The 18735-nt window shown below is 42.1% G+C and overlaps 1 protein-coding gene across 2 annotated transcripts; it reads right to left on the bottom strand.

The window, feature by feature from the left end:
• Positions 1-12845: 12845 nt before the first annotated feature.
• Positions 12846-18291, bottom strand: LOC111856285 (mitochondrial pyruvate carrier 2-like). 2 transcript variants are annotated; one of them, XM_023836122.2, is made up of 7 exons: positions 18140-18291; positions 17891-18008; positions 15915-15955; positions 15693-15777; positions 15239-15350; positions 13312-13381; positions 12846-13216 (listed from the first exon to the last, which is right to left on the bottom strand). In XM_023836122.2, exons 2-6 carry the CDS (start codon positions 17988-17990, stop codon positions 13330-13332), a joined length of 390 nt encoding a protein of 129 aa, XP_023691890.1. In that variant the 5' UTR covers positions 17991-18008; positions 18140-18291; the 3' UTR covers positions 12846-13216; positions 13312-13329. The 2 variants fall into 2 exon arrangements, with proteins under 2 accessions (XP_023691890.1, XP_023691889.1); XM_023836121.2 differs by having other exon boundaries at positions 12846-13381.
• Between the last annotated feature and the right edge of the window lie 444 nt (positions 18292-18735).

Here is an 18735-nt window from a genome sequence, read left to right as displayed (position 1 = left end):
ACCATAAGAAGCAAAATCACAGTATAATGTCTAGGATTTCCACACTATTAACTTTAGACAAACATTCCACATGTAATGTGTTTCCGCATTACATTTCTAGCCTTATTGTTGCACACTGTGCTTGAAACTTAAAATTCACCCAGCTGTTTGGTAAATAATCATGCGTGGCCAGCCCTGTCCAATATAGATATAACTAACATTGACCAGTACGATGTAGTAAAGGTTAATACATCTTTCTGGGAAGGGTTGCAAAGACATATCTAGGGCTCTGAATCTCCACTGAACCACATTCAGTTCAAATTCTGAAAAAAGTGGAGTTTGGGGCAGTAGGTAATCTGGAAGTCACAAAGAGCCCCGAACAAACTCTACATACCTCCAGGCCTGTTTTACCACCAACTGAGGGTCAGTGTGGCAGAAAGACAATCTGAGAAATAGGACACATGGTAAGACGAAAACCAAAGGACACTAAGAAGAACATTAATGCTGATATTTTGCCAACAAATATATCGTCCCTGTTCGATGAAAACCAGGTATGTCCACTTTTTGACGAATGTGATTTTTTTAGTATAAATGGAATATGCTCATTCTCTTCTGTTTACTGATAGCATTTTACATTTACTGTAACTCACCAATGCAAAGATGTTTAAGGAAGTCATCTTACATTTATATTTATTCATGATGGTGATTGATGTGGATTACTTTATATCGCTAATTTTAACAACTTGATGTTAGACAGCTAGTTAACATCACTATTAATTGTGAATATAAGGCGAGTTTAGTTTGTATCTCGTTGACAAGGACATTCTTGCCTTATTGACAACAACCCACATCAGCCAATTTAAAACAGTAAACCATTCGCTGGCGGCTGTATAAAGACAGATTAATATTTGGCGTGCTAACGGTGTTTTAATTTTAGGTTTAGGTTGGTTTGCTACATCAGGACCAGTGTGACCAGGGCTACACATACACCCCATTATTTAATTTCGCTTCATTTGTTCCCCCAGAAATAGACCTTTACTTTTATACTATTAAGTTGTGCCCCCCAACCCTCCAATATCAAACTCTGTCCTACGCCATTGAATATGACTTTCCGTCATTGAAAGAACCATAAATTTCACTCTGCACCAGGGAATTCTACAGGGAAATGTCTGGTCAACTCCATGCTGAAACCAAGCCGCGTAATTCAGAAACACAATGATTCAATTAACGTGGTAAATGATTCAAAACACATTAACAAGTCTGCATCAGAATGATTCACAAGAATATTGATATATTAGACTGGCCGGGCTTATAACCATACAAATATCATGGGACAGCCTGGAGCGAAGGCAGAGGCTGATTAATATGTATAAGAAACGGTTGCTTATATAGATTTCATTATGCTTTTAGAAGGGTAATTTGGTGTCAAAATGCATTTTTTTTGTAAAGAAAATGACATCACTCAGTTTTCTTCACTCAGGTTCCATTTTCTCTAATATGCCATTTTATGTGACAATCTGATGAGATGCAGCATCAAAAATAATGCAAAACGACATTCAAGGGAAACATATTTTCATGAATAAAATTGCTGTAACACTACAAAATAAAGGCAAATTGTATTGTTATAGTGACAGATGGGCTTGCGTGGAATTTCTCACAAATCACACAGAGGCATTTTGTTTTTGATCAACATAAATTTAAATTTTGATAAATGCAAACTTAAATTTATGGCTTCTGTAAAAAAAATAGACTTTTTGAAGGGATTAATATCTGGAAATTTGAGGACCAAAATGTTAAATGGCACTCGACATAACTGAGAGTATTAAGAAGCTTTTCTGTTGTTCAGAAACGCTGTATTTATGGCTGAACTTGACACAAACTAGTCTGCTCTGTAACCAATTAGGTTCAGTCTTTAAGAAAGCTGACCAGTTAGCTGACCAATCAGCTGCCCAATTAGCTGGCCAATCAGCTAATGCGCAAGGGAGGCTGGTGTTCGAGGCAAAGATTTCCAGCATTCTGTATGGAAAATACTGAATAGTGTGTGTGGAGATGAAACTGTGTAAATATCATTCATGCAGAACTGTTTGTGCTTGAGAAGAAACCGGGATTAGATTTGAGTCTCACTCTAAATTTATCTTGTCTTAGGCTGGATCTTCTCGTACTCTTCTGTGACACCTATGACCAACAAACCAGCAAAATCCAGGATCTGTTATAAGAAAACACTGATCCCGAAGTCTCTAATGTTCTACTGAAAAATTCAATCAACAACTATGATGCATAGTCTTTACTTTCAGGGGCTTCACTGCCAAGTCTAGTTTTTATTATGAGTTGACCCATCAGTACATGTACAAAGCAGGGTAAATAGGGTCCTCTTCCACCCTGTGTTGGTCAGCCACTGCCTAATTCCCAGGTGTAATACCTTTTTAGAGAGCGCACTTCACTCATATGCTAATACCAGTACACGGGATTTCTTAGAGCGGCAAACTGTGGAGATACAGGCACTGCAATGACTTAGGGTGCTGAGAAGAGCGATTTCTGACAAACACTCCAGCTGAATGTCCCACAGAAAACCACAGCAAGACCTGGCTGGGACATCCAACAGAATATTATGCATAATGGAAAACAGGTTGCAGTTTCAAAATCAGTTCTTGATTAATCTCAGTCGGATCAAAGACACTTTAAAACAACACTACAGGAGCTGTTTCCCCTTCCACTGTACCATCATATTGTTTCCCCTTCCACCGTACCATCATATTGTTTCCCCTTCCACCGTACCATCATACTGTTTCCCCTTCCACTATACCATCATACCGTTTCCCCTTCCACCGTACCATCATACTGTTTCCCCTTCCACTATACCATCATACTGTTTCCCCTTCCACTATACCATCATACTGTTTCCCCTTCCACTATACCATCATACTGTTTCCCCTTCCCCCGTACCATCATACTGTTTCCCCTTCCACTGTACCATCATACCGTTTCCCCTTCCACTGTACCATCATACTGTTTCCCCTTCCACTATACCATCATACCGTTTCCCCTTCCACCGTACCATCATACCGTTTCCCCTTCCACCGTACCATCATACCGTTTCCCCTTCCACCGTACCATCATACTGTTTCCCCTTCCACTATACCATCATACCATTTCCCCTTCCACCATACCATCATACTGTTTCCCCTTCCACCGTACCATCATACCATTTCCCCTTCCACTATGCCATCATACTGTTTCCCCTTCCACTATGCCATCATACCATTTCCCCTTCCACTGTACCATCAAACTGTTTCCCCTTCCACTATACCATCATACTGTTTCCCCTTCCACCATACCATCATACCATTTCCCCTTCCACTGTACCATCATACTGTTTCCCCTTCCACCATACCATCATACCATTTCCCCTTCCACTGTACCATCAAACTGTTTCCCCTTCCACTATACCATCATACTGTTTCCCCTTCCACCATACCATCATACCGTTTCCCCTTCCACCATACCATCATACTGTTTCCCCTTCCACTATACCATCATACCATTTCCCCTTCCACTATACCATCATACTGTTTCCCAGCCCAAAGGTCACTTTGCCAGTGCTGTGCTCTAGTAAAACCTTTCTGCTCCCTCCAGCACAATGGTGTCCCTATTTATAATATGTGATACCTGTACATTTCTGCATGAGAATATGATCCAATTCACTGGGTCCTTTTACCTTTACCCACTCCAATGGTGTGTAGCTGTATAAACGCCAGGGGCTACGTTTCGAGCTACCCTTAATTACCACACAACAGTATACTGAAATATTAACTCAATGCCCTCTAAATGGAAAGCAGGTTAGAGAAGCCTGCATCTTTTCCTCGCCCCCCCCCCCCCCCCCCCCCAAAAAGAACGTAATGTTCTGTGTGCTTTTAGGCTGCATTGACGTGGCACTTCTTGTAAGGCTCCTCCTGCTGGAAGTATATGGAGGGCTGCAAACCGCCCCCCCCCTCCACCCCCCCTTCCCACCACTGAGTCATATACATCCAGAAAAGATGCATGCGGTCAGATCTGCATCGGCCAGGCGGGGCCGGGATGCTCTACATCCACATCTAACCTTCAAGCTCCCCTGCCCCCCCCCCCCCCACCTTCCATACTCCTGTCAGCTCCATCAGGGGTCCAGTTGTACTGGAGCCAGAACAGCTGGTGCATGTAGTACAAAGTCTCACGAGGGCGGCTGCAGCGGGGCTGCAGTCAGGGCTTGCTCAGGATGCCTGTGGCCATTTAAAAATAGAAACAATATGTTCTGGCGGGTGAGAGCGAGCTCTAGGTGACTGACGGCACTCTGTGTTTCGCTTCAGCCGCAGAACTAAATAGAGGTGTCCCTTTCTGTAGCTATTATCTCAAGTGACTGAAAACTACTGCGGCACAATCTAACTATAGCTACTGGACCAGAGGAAGCTTGATTTGAAGCACACAGATTAGATGCTTTAACTCTTTCAGGGAGACTTTATTGGTGCTCGTCTAGGACAGTCCCAGCGTTCTTTTCACAAGTCTTCAGGCAGCTGTGTTATACGTAGAACACAAACCACGTTAATTTAATAACTGTCAGCATGCCTTAGCTGCTTTGAAGTATCACCTGTGCAGCAACAATCCTCTGCCCTGCTTTTACTGGGCGCTGAAAAGGTTAACGGGCAAAGATGTAAACAAGCGAGCGGGGAGATGCTTCTGGGTCAGGTGGCAATGCTGGGCTGCTCTCCGCCACGGCGTCGATGTGGCATTTCTCTGGCAGGCGGGTCTATATAAGCCAGCGAGGACAGGCAGTTACATCAAATGTAACTTTGGCACACTGATGTTCAATATATCCAACATATTGTGTAATATTATACATCCTCATTCTAATGGAATGACTGAGATAAGTAATGCTTTCCAGCAAATGTGAAATAAGCATAAAATACAAAATGTAGTACTTCTTTCAACAAATATAGGTCTTCAAGACAGGAACACCAGATGTTAACTCCTGTCTCATAATTATTTACCATGACAAGCCTCTTAATGTTATTACATGTAATATTGACAGAAGATGTCAATTTCAAAACTATTCATGCATAAAACAAAACAAGGTAAACGTTACAAAGCCCTTATATAATACAGAAGCTCATGTAGAATCCAGTCTTGAAACTCATTAAAATATATTCCTCAGTAAGAACATTAGCTGTACCCTCACACTGTCAGTGTCATGTGCAGTGTAAATAGTGGCCAACTGGCATGAAGAGAAAAGTGGTCTGATCTATAGCCTACATGTTCAGTAAACATGGAATTGGGTTGCCCAGGCTAAATTATCTCAGTGGTTTATAGAAAGGTTGGGTTGTGTTCTACCTAACCCTATAAAAGAAGCCTGTATCCCAAGGTCAACAAGCTAGAGTCCTTGTAGTTTGTAGGCTATGGCTCCTCTACCATTAGAGCATCTGGAGGTTTCCTGGCCGTAACCTCAGAGAGGCAGCACGTTCCGGTCCGCGCTAAGCCTGACTTCGTTGCCATAGATGTGTACAGCGTATCAAAGAGGATTCAGAAGTACAAGCACATGTTCCATCAACCTTCACTGGCCATTAAGTTTAACTGTTTAACCGTTACACTAGCAGGAAGCGGAGCTTTGTCATAAGCGGACTGGTCACCTTGTCCACTGAGATCACAGGGAAGAAACCAAGGGAAATCAGAACATTGGTGCAAGGCAGTTACGTCAGGGCTGGACCAGTCCTGCTTATTGGTCAGTGCGTGGAGATTTTGACACATGTAAACGGTAAACAATGGAAAAAAGGGCCTTATCTTCCGAGTGGAGACACTAGATCGGCACTGGGAGGCTGCTAAATAAACAGAGACTGCATTAGTGTTCCTAGGGAAGGAAAGACCGTGTCATTGATACTCCCTACTGAGGTGTCACTGCATCTGTTCCGAGCGGCTACATTTCCAGTAATCGCTTTTGTTTTTAGTTACCCACTCCGTTTGAAACAAGGCGTGCCAGACTTATCCCAAATTAGCTAAGTGCCCTTGGTGTGACACTCGAGCCTGGATTTTAAGTTAAACCGTGTCTTTAAACGATTAAAACTGCCACGACGGCTGATGTCTCAGTACAGGTGTCCTTGCTGCATGTTTACTGCAGCAAAAAAAAATAAATCACTTCTTTGTCAACAGAAAGTTGAATGGTGTCTATAATATAAAATGATAGTCTCTAAAAAATCCAAAGACTGAATACTTCTGTTAGCATTAGTTAATAGGAGAATCTTTCGAGTTCTGCAGAGACCTCCATTGTGAGTGCTGATTGTCAATAGAAGTTTTATATGTAACCCAGTCCATAAAGGCATATGAAGGAAACATTTGTACACTCTACTAATACGGGCCTACTCATAGATAGTCACTGACCTTGTTAATGAACCGTTTTTCTTTTAGCACATAGTGTATCACTTAAAGATACATTAGGGCTTATAACTTTAAAGTTGTATGTTCATGTCCCAAGAGTCCAAGGCCTTTTTATAATATCCTTCAGCAAGGTACCTGACCTGAATTGCTCTAGCACAGTGTTTCCCAATCCGGTCCTAGGGGACCCATAGACAGTCCAGGTTTTTGCTCCCTCCCAGCTCTTGGTAGGGAGCTGGGAGGGAACGAAAATGTGGAGTGTCTGCCAGGGAACTTGGAGGGAGCAAAAACACGGAGCGACTGTGGGTCTCCGAGGACCTAATTGGGAAACAGTGCTCTAGCAAAAAATCCAGCTATACAGATGGGGAGAAATGTTAATGTGTGAATTTGAAATAAGTCTAATGAACACAACACAAAGCCACCGACCTACATGAAATACAGCTATAGTATATGCATGAAAGTCACAGCTGTTTGTCAAGGTGTCTGTGTACATTCCTCTGAAATTTCCAGCATATGTTCTAAGCAAGCATTTTTATCTCCTCTAAATTGAGAGTAAGATCTAGTTTTCTTCACATGGAATAATGGGCCTTCTTTGGAGCTGGAAGTCAAGCCATGTACCAGGTTACAGCCTAAGACCACCATCACTCAAGGTTATAGGCAAAGACGAAAGGCACATGAGGGACAGCACTCGTGCCAAGTGTTAAGGTTCAGGATGCGCAATGTCAAGGGTAAAGCATTCTCATTGTGTCCTTTTGCCACTGGCTACAGTCGTAGCTGAAACTCTTTACACAGAAGTTAGAGCTCCCTCTTGTGGTGAGACAAGGACCACATTAAAAAAAAAATGATTTGCTGAATAGGTCAGTGCCTAAAATTTTACTCACTCGGGTAAGTTCTTTTCTAACAGCCATCTCTCTCTCATCCATCTGCTCTCGTTTCTCATGTTGCCATGCAGTATGTCAAAGTGCTGCCTTCTAAACTACACAAACAGTGGACCTAAAAGGCACAGCCCGGATGAGACCTTCTGTCCTTGGGCACTGGGGCAGACGTGGCTGCACTGGGATCCCTGCAGGCAGTTCCGCAGCGGGCAGGTGAGCCGGTTGGCGGAGTGCTGAGCAAACCCCGGGTCTCACGAGCAAACTTTGTATGCAGAGTCCGCATGACTGAACGGCTGCGCCGGGATCCTGATACGGGGTCCCTGCTTCACTCTCTGCAGTGCAGCCTGCTGTGAAGGCATGACGCATTTCAATGACACAGATTACCTTAGCTCTGAGGACACCCAGTACCCAGAGAGCATCATCGCCCCTCAGCTGTTTGTTCACTCCCCTGATCGTTCTCCCACACACACACACACACACACACACACACACACACACACACACACACACACAACACACACAGATCAGACGACCTGAAAAAAGCACTCAGCTCCTTTTGTATCCCTTTGAAGGAACATAACACCAACTCCTGGCAAACCATTTGACTCTGTACCTTATTTGGACTCAATTCATTATGCAGGCAGCGACTGTACCTCACACTGCGCCGTGGCGTTTGGATGCCAACTCGTGAGATCTGGACAACATGCCCTAAGCACTGAATAATTACAAGACAGACTGACAGCAGTGTTTCTGCAATTTACAGGAGTCCCTATCTTTTATTTTCCAATAGACACATTTTAAGCTGAATTTGACTTTCCTGGTTATGGTTAACTGTGTCTCTTTAGAGCACATTCTGAATAACGTCTCTACTCCATCATTTCTTGAAATCTACATTACAAAGGATCTTTAGAAGTCTGCGGTCTGGCTACGCATGTCTGCTGCAGTGATATAAGTTTATGTTCTGCTGAAGGGCCATAATATACTCCGATTCATTTTAAAACATTATGGCTTTCAAGTTTTTTTTAAATGTGAAACCTATGAGATGAGCAACTAAGTGCTTCTCTACACTGCTCTCTCCCAGATGTTCTGAGGATGGAATAAAAATAACCACAAAACTTAGCACACTGCTTAAAGCATCCAAACTATCGCGTATCCCAGAGTGTAAATAACTGCATCTATAAAAACAGTGTGCGTAACGTGTACATGGCTGTAGACTGCTGCCTAGACGTATTATCACGAACCCCCCCCCAAAGTAATTCACTCCCCCTCCCTCCCTTCCCCATCTCTCTCTCTCCCTTTCCTCCTTCCTCTCTCCCTCCCTTCCCCCATTCCATCTCTCTCTCGCTCTCCCTCCCTCGCTTCCCCCATTCCCCGTCTCTCTCTCTCTCCTCCCTCCCTCTCTCCTTCTCCCACCCCACAGTCTCTCTGCCCTCTAAAAGCTTCTCCCTGCCTTTCTGGGTTTGTAAGGTCCTGATGACGTCACGCCGAGCAGAAGTGGCTGCAGTGGAGGATGGTTCAGAGAAGGAGAAGCATCACTAGGCTAAAGCAAACTAGTTTTTTTTTTCCATCCATCCACCTGTCCTTCTATACCCATTGGAAAAAGCCCAGCACCAGAAATGGGGGAAATATAATTCTGTTTTCCCTTTATCTGGGTAAGATACAGAGTGGGGGTTTTTCGGTGGGCTGGGGGGTGGTCTGTGGCCCACAGAGACGTATCCTCAGATGACATAATGCAGTACTGAAATTGTCGTACCCCCCTCCCCTCCAGAGAACGAACAGCAAGTTCTTAGTTAATATTATTGATGATGCAGAGCCCAGACAATCACCTGTAAGAAACTGTAAGTTTCTTACATTTTAAATATAAATATAACTCATAGCCCGTTTTTGAAATTTACATTCTCTATAAATTCAGCTGGCAACAGCTTTATCATCTGGCAATTCACTACGTACTTTCCAGAACAGGCTATAGACTAACAGCTATGGGATTATAAACACAGACACACACGTGACACATTAAGAGGCCAGCGGCGATGAATCATGCTGCAGGGTTGTTCTCATAGACCTGTCACACTTCTTACATCAAAGGTCCAAAGGCAGACTCCTGACTGACTGGCAGTTCAGCCATCTGGATCCCATCAGACCTGACCCTCCGCTTAAGGTCCCAAAACCTTCACAAGAGGCACAGACTCTGCCAAGTGTGACATGGCTTCTCATCCATTTTGGTTTGGGCATCACAGAATTTGTAACATAAGTTTAGAAGAATTGATTTATTGACTTGTATTGTTTGATCAGTTGTATGTTAGTGTTATGCGGAATCTGCTGTTTAAAATTAATGTATAAGATTATCTACCGGACTTTGGGGGGGGGGGGGGGGTTGTTTAGATGAAGGGGGATAACAGGAAGCAGGAAGCTGCTAGTTTGCATGTGGAGAATGTCGGTGTGAATCCTGGAATGGAGCTGAATCAGCCTCCATCCATTGTGGGTTATTGTATTAAGAAGGTGCACCCATCTTTCAGGAGAAGCCACAACTTACAAACCGAAGGAGGTTAACGCTCACAAATCCAGAAGATTTCACTTTCTGCAGACCAGCTTTTGTCTTTGATTCTTGGTGATGGGGAAATGAGGCACTGGAGGGATTGTGGCACCCTGACAAACAGTGCATGGCTTAAATCATACCCTCTTTCTTACCATATTGATTCCCATGGAGACAAATCACATGGTAATGCAAGTCACAAAACACCCAAACCTCACTTCTTTCATCAGAATCTATGCTTCAAATTTTCTTTTAGGGATGGAAAAACACAGATATAATATACGAAGGCTGTTAATGTGTCAGTAGTGACTGAAAACGGGGAGAGGCTGAAAATATCTGAACTGGAAACTGATTCTTGAGGGGGCTGACCATTTTAGAACCTTATCACCAGATAGTGTCAATTATTTTGTCAAGTAACACTTATATTCAAAATCAAAGAGATAAACAAAAGAAGGGCCGTTTTAATTGATGTGTTGAATAGACAGAAACAAGAATACAGAATTCTTTTTCAAACCTCTGGCACAAATGAAAGGTACAGAGCACAAACTGTTCAAAGCAAAAGGAAGCACGGTCCTCTATTTTTACAAGCTACTTCTAAATCAAGCATTCAGTGAGGCACAGCGGCAGACCCAACAAGAGCAGCGCACATCGCTCTGACGCTAACATTACATCAACAGCCCTTCAGGAAGGGAACCGAGAGTGGATCAGGAAAAGAGGCTGCAGAGCAATGCATCTGACACACACCGGCAGGTATAATAAATGCAGCACTGCGCTCAGTTCTGCCACCTAGCACTATGCAATCTATTTCTGGATGCCCTCTGCATGCCCCATTAATCAAAGAGCCCTGTGTAGCTGTTAGTCTGTGAGTGAAAGCCAGCCTGGAGCTCCAGCAGCCCGGCCGACGCTCCATAAACCAGCCGCCGCGCAGCGGAGTCACATTCGCTCCGTGGACCCGCTAATCCGCGCGCGACTCTCTCTGCATTGTTGCGTTTATGTTTTATTAATATCTTACACATGTAGCTGATGCTCTTATCAAGGACAGCTTTTTGGTGAGTTAACACAGGAGCTTCTCCATTGCCACAGCTGCCGGTTTCGTGCATTTGTGCAGTTAGGGGCCTCCTGAAACCTTTAACATATATCCATGTATCCACCTAACCATCAGTATTCCATACACGCTGCTCCGTTTCATCGCCGCGGGGATCCGGAGCCTATCCCGGAAGCTACGAGCAGGGATCAACCCAGGAAGAGGCGTCAACTAACTAATACCCCTTTATCACTTTTTTTGGGAACTCTCCTACCTGCTGCTTGTGTTGTGCGTCGTTGTGTCCAGCTTCATGTTCAATCAGTAACAGAAGATACATCAATTAGCATTTAAAATATTATTTTATTAGTATTCTTGTGTCAGATTAACAGCAGCCTTCTAGCAAACACTTTAATTACTAGTGTATGCAAGAATTACCATGTATAGAGATTCGACATATATAGTCTTTATTAACCACTTATTAGTTTAGCATTTATACGTTATAATATAACATACAACTGAACCAACTCCCTTTCTCAGGACTTGTTACATTTTTTCGATTCAATTTCCATGTTGTCGCTGCCTAATAAAAAATCCAGGATTGGTTGTTGTTATCGACTGCGCATGCTCAATCAGAAATAAATGAAAGTTTAGCGTTTTGATATCCGTATAAATATGTACATTTTTAAAATTACGTATATTATTATATTTCATTATTAATGTTGCTGTGTCATTGTGTTTAAAATGTACAATCTGACGACAACTATTATTTAACATTTTTCTGCAGAGCGCCTATATCGCCTGCGCCAGCAGAGGGCATTATCGTGAGTGTTCCCGGAAAGAAGATTATATATATTACATTTTGGAAATGTGGACCTGGTTCTTTTCGTATTATTCGTAACGTTTTACATTAACGTGGTAGGTGAATATGTACGGCATTTATATAAATGCGGTGCTTTGCAGAAAACGAAATATACAATAGTCCCATAAAGATTATATAATGCATTAATTCGTGACTGGTATTCACATTCTTTCGTCTTCGTACATATTGAATGCGCCACGATCTTTCACCTTAACCAATGTGATTCAAATTTTTATCCTGGCTCGATCTGACGAAGACTATATAGCGTAATAATTCGTGACTGGTGATCACGATTTCTCGTCCTCGTTCACATTGAATACACTACGATTCTTCAAGGTAACTCGTGTCATTATTCTGGCTCAATCAGGTGGAGCATGCTGCCATCTAGCGGCCCTATTTCATATACAGCTTGCAGCTGAATCGCTGAATGTAATGGAATTTTACACACGGAGAAATCAGGTTTCCAGTCATTGGCTCATTATTAACTTTTTCTAACTGCCGTCTCTCACTTATAAAGAAGTAACATTATACAATGTTATAGACTAACAAATCTCAAATTCATAATTGGCATTAGTTTTAATAGATCTTGCGATTGTTAGCCTACTATCCCCACTTATGCTTTGCCTTCAGTGCCATATATCTAATTATTTATTAGATTATTTCATCAGCCGGACCCTGTAAGCTAAAACCAATAATGTTGATTTAAAGACCGCTATAGTGAATCATACTTTTACCTACATACCCAACAATTCATTCTGTTTTAATGGAATCTTACATTTTCGAGTTAATAACTGGTGTTTTGCTACCTGCATACATGTAATTTTAAATTGATACACAGAAATGCACAGTAAAGTCTTAATCTATATATTCCAAGACATTAGCAAATACATAAGTACTGCATCTGGTAGTGGCTGGCTGCTACAGTAATTCATTTTTAGCGCCATTAAATCATCGTGGACTATTGTTACATCTTCATAGACAAGTAGTATTGACACTGATTACAAAACTGGCCGTAAACAAAGGGATTCATGAGGGATTTTTAAAGCGTATTATTCACATTACGTATGTGAATATTATGTATTTTCATACATACATTTATGTATGAAAAAGGACTTAAACTTACATTTATTGTTTTTTTCCTGGATGATTCAATATGCAGATCTTTTAATAAACAAAATAGTCTTTTTAAATCGCATGGCAAAGTTCATTTTTAATTACATGTGCAAGAGACACATTACTACATGTGAACCAATGTAACAACTGAGCTCATTCTAAGATTTACTAGGAGATATTACACAGAATTCCAGCCTAGGCAAGGCATGTAAGAAGTGTGTAATGATGTCATCAAAAAGTCTATGAGGTTACATAGAATCCTATGAATGAGCAATTTTAAAAAATCTATGGCCATCAACGTACATAGGCAATAAAACCTAAACGCAGGACGTGTATCCGCACAAGTGATCACCACGTCAGTAATATCAGTGTGCCTGTTGATATACAAATCAAGTATGAACTCTGTTAAATTATCGAACTCTGTCAGGTGACTTCATCTCCTGTAAGAAGAATGGTCAAATTAATAAAGTAGTCTCCAGGTGAAGTTTTGGGGGGGTTTGGCAGGCAGTGAAGCCCAGCGTATAGATTCCCTTACAGATTTAAGGCCCAGAGCTCAGGACTGTGCCGTCTCCTCCAGTTCCTTCTGCTTCAGCTCCTGTTTGTACCTGCAAGAACATTGTGAGTGACATCATGAAGCAGGCATCTACTGACTTTATCATCGTCGGGTTTAATGGTTGTAAGAACTAAAGCCATATTATGCACCCACTACCAAAGATGCAGATTGTGGGAAGAGCTCCAAGTTTGAACCTCAACATACATGGGCATAGACAATGAGAAAGCAGCAGGTGCGATTACAATAATCTGCAATTACTTATGAGAGAAAAACATAATTACTCAGTTACTCCAGTATATCAAGTGTGTTAGTTTGGAGGTTAATCTGCAGTGAAGCTAATGCCACTGACGATTCACCATGTTAGCTGTCGGTCACGACGTCCTCGCGCCGTCCAATCAGCTCAGAGCCGCACGGCAGTCCAGCCAGCGCCACACTAAAGCTGGCAAAATGCCCACTAAAGAACCCCATTATCTTTATTGCGTCTACAGAGATAATTACCAGTTATTAGGGGATTAATTTTTATCTTAAATTATATACCTTAATGGTTAAATTATGTTATTGTTATACTTTGCGTGATAAAAACCTGAGAGTGTATCTGTGATTATGGTGTTATATCTCTAAGAGATCTTGTGCACACATTTCCTCTTATCTCGCACTCAGACTTCCATTATTAGCCATGTCACTAATGTGCTGAAATTGGTCTATAAACTGACCTGCACTTGAGGCTTAATGAAACTGCAAGCAAAGGACCCACGTGTCGAGGACTATTACAGCCCAATATGTCACCTTATACTCAGGTAACCTATCTGTTCACTCGGTTTGTCCTTAAAGACAGAGTAAAGCACTGAAGCTGATTTCTGAATCACAAGAAAGTGTCCATTCCTGTAAATGTTTCTGTTTTCAACCCTGCAAGTCCCACACATCCAAGCTTTTCCAGTCCCTAAATCACCTGTTCGTGTGTTTTCAGCACAGGCGGAGTTTGGAGGTGGGGGTCGTTAATTGGCAAGACCAGCATTGCGCTACGTTCTATGCTGACACTTTGCACCTTTACATAAGCGGTCTGTTGGTACCCTATAGGCAGACAGAGTAAGAGGTCATGTGTGCATCAGATACATGCATTAACACATAAGGTAAGCAGGATGTGAGGTTTTGCCCCAGTAAGTGCAAACATCAAACTCCACCTAGGTCCCATTCAGAGGTGTCTCCGTACCTTAGGAAAGGGACACTTTGCTCTGAATAAAGACCTCATTCCCAGCTCTATTCCCTATTATGTGGTTCCGTCTACTGCACCAACCAAGTTCCTTCATAATCATGAGAACTTACCTGATTTCTCACCATCTTGTCTTCTAAAACACCTTTTGATAGTACAGACGCTCTTCTACTTACAAACTTTCAACTTACGAACTTTCAGACATACAAATGAAGAGGACTGTAAGTCCAAATTGTGTTCCTTGGGCTCCCGTTTCCTGTCCGCAACATCAGTTTTTTTTTTTTTCGGCTCGCCAATCCCACCTAGTACGCCTTCTGGCCGCTACTCCCGCCGCGCAGCAGCGTAGCGTGCGTACTCCCGCCATCCTAGTACTTTGTACTTGCGTATACGCTTAAAATTATGTTGAATAACGACTTACAAACATTTCAAGTTCAGAATGCAACTAGTTCGTAAGTAGTGGAGCGTCTGTATAAGCTTGTATTTACAGAATGATGCATAAAGTGCTTATAGTGCTCTGCTGTGACTCCACACGTGAGCCAAGCCCACATTTTTTAGGTGAGAATCAACCCCTACCCACCTTTTATGAGTTTTATAGCTATACAGCCACAAGCCTGATCACCTGTGAGCTAGCACCTCCAAACCTGTCACCACAATACCAGATGAGAACAGGGCCGCGGGCGGGTGGGGGTGTGCACTCACTTCCAAATTCGGAACAGCTGGGAACTGCCAGCAGCACCAACAAAGAAGTTGACTGCGAACAGGTTCCAGTTCTTGGGGATGATGACCAGAGAGTACCTGGACCAAATAAGACCTGGACGGGAACGAGGCTGATGTAAAAAACTAATATCCATTACAGAGTGAAGGAAAACATTACCAGTGAGCAGAGAGTAGAGCCAAGGGATCCTACATCATGCACCACCACGGACATTAATCTCTGCGGCCATATTTAGTTATTACGAGTTTACATTGTGATTCTTTGGCTGAGAATCCATCCATGGCTTGGAAGATGTAAAGTATAAACATAGTACAGCAGAGACAAAAAAAAACAGTGAGGAGGAGCTACAGATAAGCTTTAGCCACAACCTAATTCAGCACGCAGCATTACAAACAGCACACAGCCACAGAGCGCTGCACCAAACCTGACCATCTGTACCTGTGGCAGTCAGTACTGCAGACTGGGAGGTACTGAGCTTCTCAGCAGGTCGAGTCAGGTCTGCCAGGCCGGCAAGTACCAAGCCCTGGGGGGAGGAACGTGTGTTCAGCAGAGTTACATCCAGCTCACCCATAAACACAGACATGCAACTGAACCAGGAATGACGAAACATGCCATTGATTTTATTAGTCAGTAACCAAAGCATGGATTTGCATACAATACCCATTTGAACACTGGAGCCCAGAAGAATACGGTCTTCGGACCTTAAAGGAAAGGAAAAGATGCAGCCATGTCAGAAATCACCTCCCCCCCTTAAGGTGGACTGGCCAATTCATTCAGTGACTGAATTACAAACAATAAAACTATACATATACAATAACAGTATTTAGAATATGACATAGATCATGGAAATGGTCTGGTGGATATAAAAGGATTATGTGTAAGTGGACATTAGCATGTACCATGTACCAGGCCACATAGATCATAAGGCCAGGATATACACTGGACACAATACCTGTCCATCATACTGCACCAACACAAGCAGACACACTATGAGCAACTCAGGGAAAGCAATTAGCTAATCTGGACTGTGGGAGAAAACCCACATGCTCTTCAGAACACATGCAATTTACAGGTACACAAAGAGCAGGAATGGGATTAAAACCCTCAGTCCTGCAGGTGTGAGGCAACAGTGCTACTCACCATCCAGTTTGGTAGCTATGTATATTTCTACTAACTAAATTTAAAGGGAAACTATGAACTTCCATTACGAAGTGTACAAACAGAAGCTATTGCACAAGCCACCAGTTCCTCACCATGAGAGCCTGACATGTCACTAAATTAGTTATTTATTCGGGTAGTCATGCAGTGACCCTCGTTTTTTCTGCATAATGAAGTAATAATTTACATAAGAAACATAAGAACATAAGAACATAAGAAATTTACAAACGAGAGGAGGCCATTCGGCCCATCAAGCTCGTTTGGGGAGAACTTAGCTAATATCTCAGAGTTGTTAAAATCTTATCTAGCTCTGATTTAAAGGAACCCAAGGTTTTAGCTTCCACTACAATAGCAGGAAGACTATTCCATACTCTGACTACACGCTGTGTAAAGAAGTGCTTCCTCAAATTTGTTTTAAAATGTTCTCCCGCTAATTTCCACTTATGGCCACGAGTTCTAGTATTTAGACTAATATTGAAATAGTCATTTGGCTGAACAGCATCCAGACCCGTTAGAATCTTATAGACCTGAATCATATCCCCCCTTAGTCTCCTTTGCTCAAGGCTGAACAGATTCAGTTCCGCTAACCTCTCCTCGTAAGACATTTCTGTTATTTTGAACCCAAACAACCCCCCACCCCAGGAAACCGTTATTGTATTCCTCGTGAGACAAATAATGTCCTTAACCTCCTGAGACCCGACCTATTCATTTATGTCCATTGTGGTGGACATTGTATTTTTGCATTTATTTTTTCACTGATGTTGGGAAACATATTTATTCTTGTAGTGCACTAAAGATGACATGCTGTGAAATTAAAATAAGAATAAATTTGAAAAAATCTAAATTGTAAGATGTCTTATTTCCTCCAAAGACAAATAACCTACAATTGAAGGACACTTTTTTCCTTGGGTCTCAGGAGGATAAAAACACAAACAGGTACTCTATGAATTTATGGACACATTAACGCCTTAAAAAGGTCCATGGCTCCACGAATGAAACGATAGTCAGCCAATCAAAAGCGGGGAGTGGTGTAGGTACCGCCCCCTTCTTCGTGTGAATGACCCGTAATTAGCCACCTCCGATTTCTATCAAAGCCCAATAAAAGACCGCAATTTAAAGTTTAAAACTGACTTGATTTTTTAAAAAGTAGTCGCAGTATGCGTTTGAATATCCCCACTCCCCCAAATTACTGAACGGTTAGCATACTTCCTTGTATATACAGCTAACCGGTACGAATGTCACATCGGAGACATTCTATTCGCTGTCATTGAAATTTTAATTGCATAAGTTTATTGCGTATAGGCGTAGTTCGCCCCCTGAACGGCCTAGTAATTGTACTTGATGACTGAATATATCCATGAACACCACGACTGACATTCTAGGCACAAAAGTTGTAAAGTTCCGCGGTACTTAAATTTAGGCCCCACGTCCAACCTTTAATGGAGAGATGCATGACTCAATGTAACAATGATAATTACCTGCTGGATGGTTATAAATTGGTCTAAGTTTAGCCGGCAACACATGCTCGATCCTATCCAGGATCCTGTGGTACGAGGCTCTCAGCCCCACCAGGGCCATATCTGCAGCTACTATGTCCTACAAATGAAAACAAAGAAATGAATCTTTCTTCAACATGGTTTTTATAATCCTCCTCAAGTTACTACCGGGATCACAATATCAAGGGAGGTCACCTCTTGTACGCGTCATATATTTAAAAATCAACGTACCTTAAATGTCCTGTTCAAGCAAATCTTCCGTTACCGGCGGTTTTCTAGCATGGAGGACAAGCTCATAGTTGAGCAACTTCAAAGTCGCAACAAGGAGACAGCAATGTCCGCAATTTTCTGCGGCTCATCCGCTGCAGCCTGCGATTGGTCCATTCAACCCGCCCCTTTTTATGATTGGCTAAAATCGGGATCTTACTGCCGAGAAGCGAAGTGCTTTATTGTTGTTTTCGGTGAAAGTGTACTTTCCCTGTAAGGGATTGGCTTAATTGGCTTTACTTTTTGGACACTTAAGATTTTAGTGTTCAACAGATCTAAGAAATTAATTAAACTTTTTGTTATATTCGGCAGTAGTTGGTGGTGTAGTGGTTAAGAGCACAAACTAGTAACTTAAGTTTGAGCCCCCCCATAGGACAAAGCAGATCATATTTTTTTAAGTATCCTTATATATACAAGTGTAAAATGGTCGTCAGTTATGTGCGAATTAAATTAAGTATAAATAAATCGAGGATATTAATAAAATTATAAAACTAATAAAATAATTAACTATTGAAAGGGGACGGATTAGTTAATTTGGTTTCTCTAAACTGACATCCGCA

Source organism: Paramormyrops kingsleyae, chromosome 16, assembly GCF_048594095.1.
Source record: "Paramormyrops kingsleyae isolate MSU_618 chromosome 16, PKINGS_0.4, whole genome shotgun sequence".
In the NCBI taxonomy this organism is placed as follows: Eukaryota; Metazoa; Chordata; class Actinopteri; order Osteoglossiformes; family Mormyridae; genus Paramormyrops; species Paramormyrops kingsleyae.
This window is presented reverse-complemented; position numbering and strand designations above follow the sequence as displayed.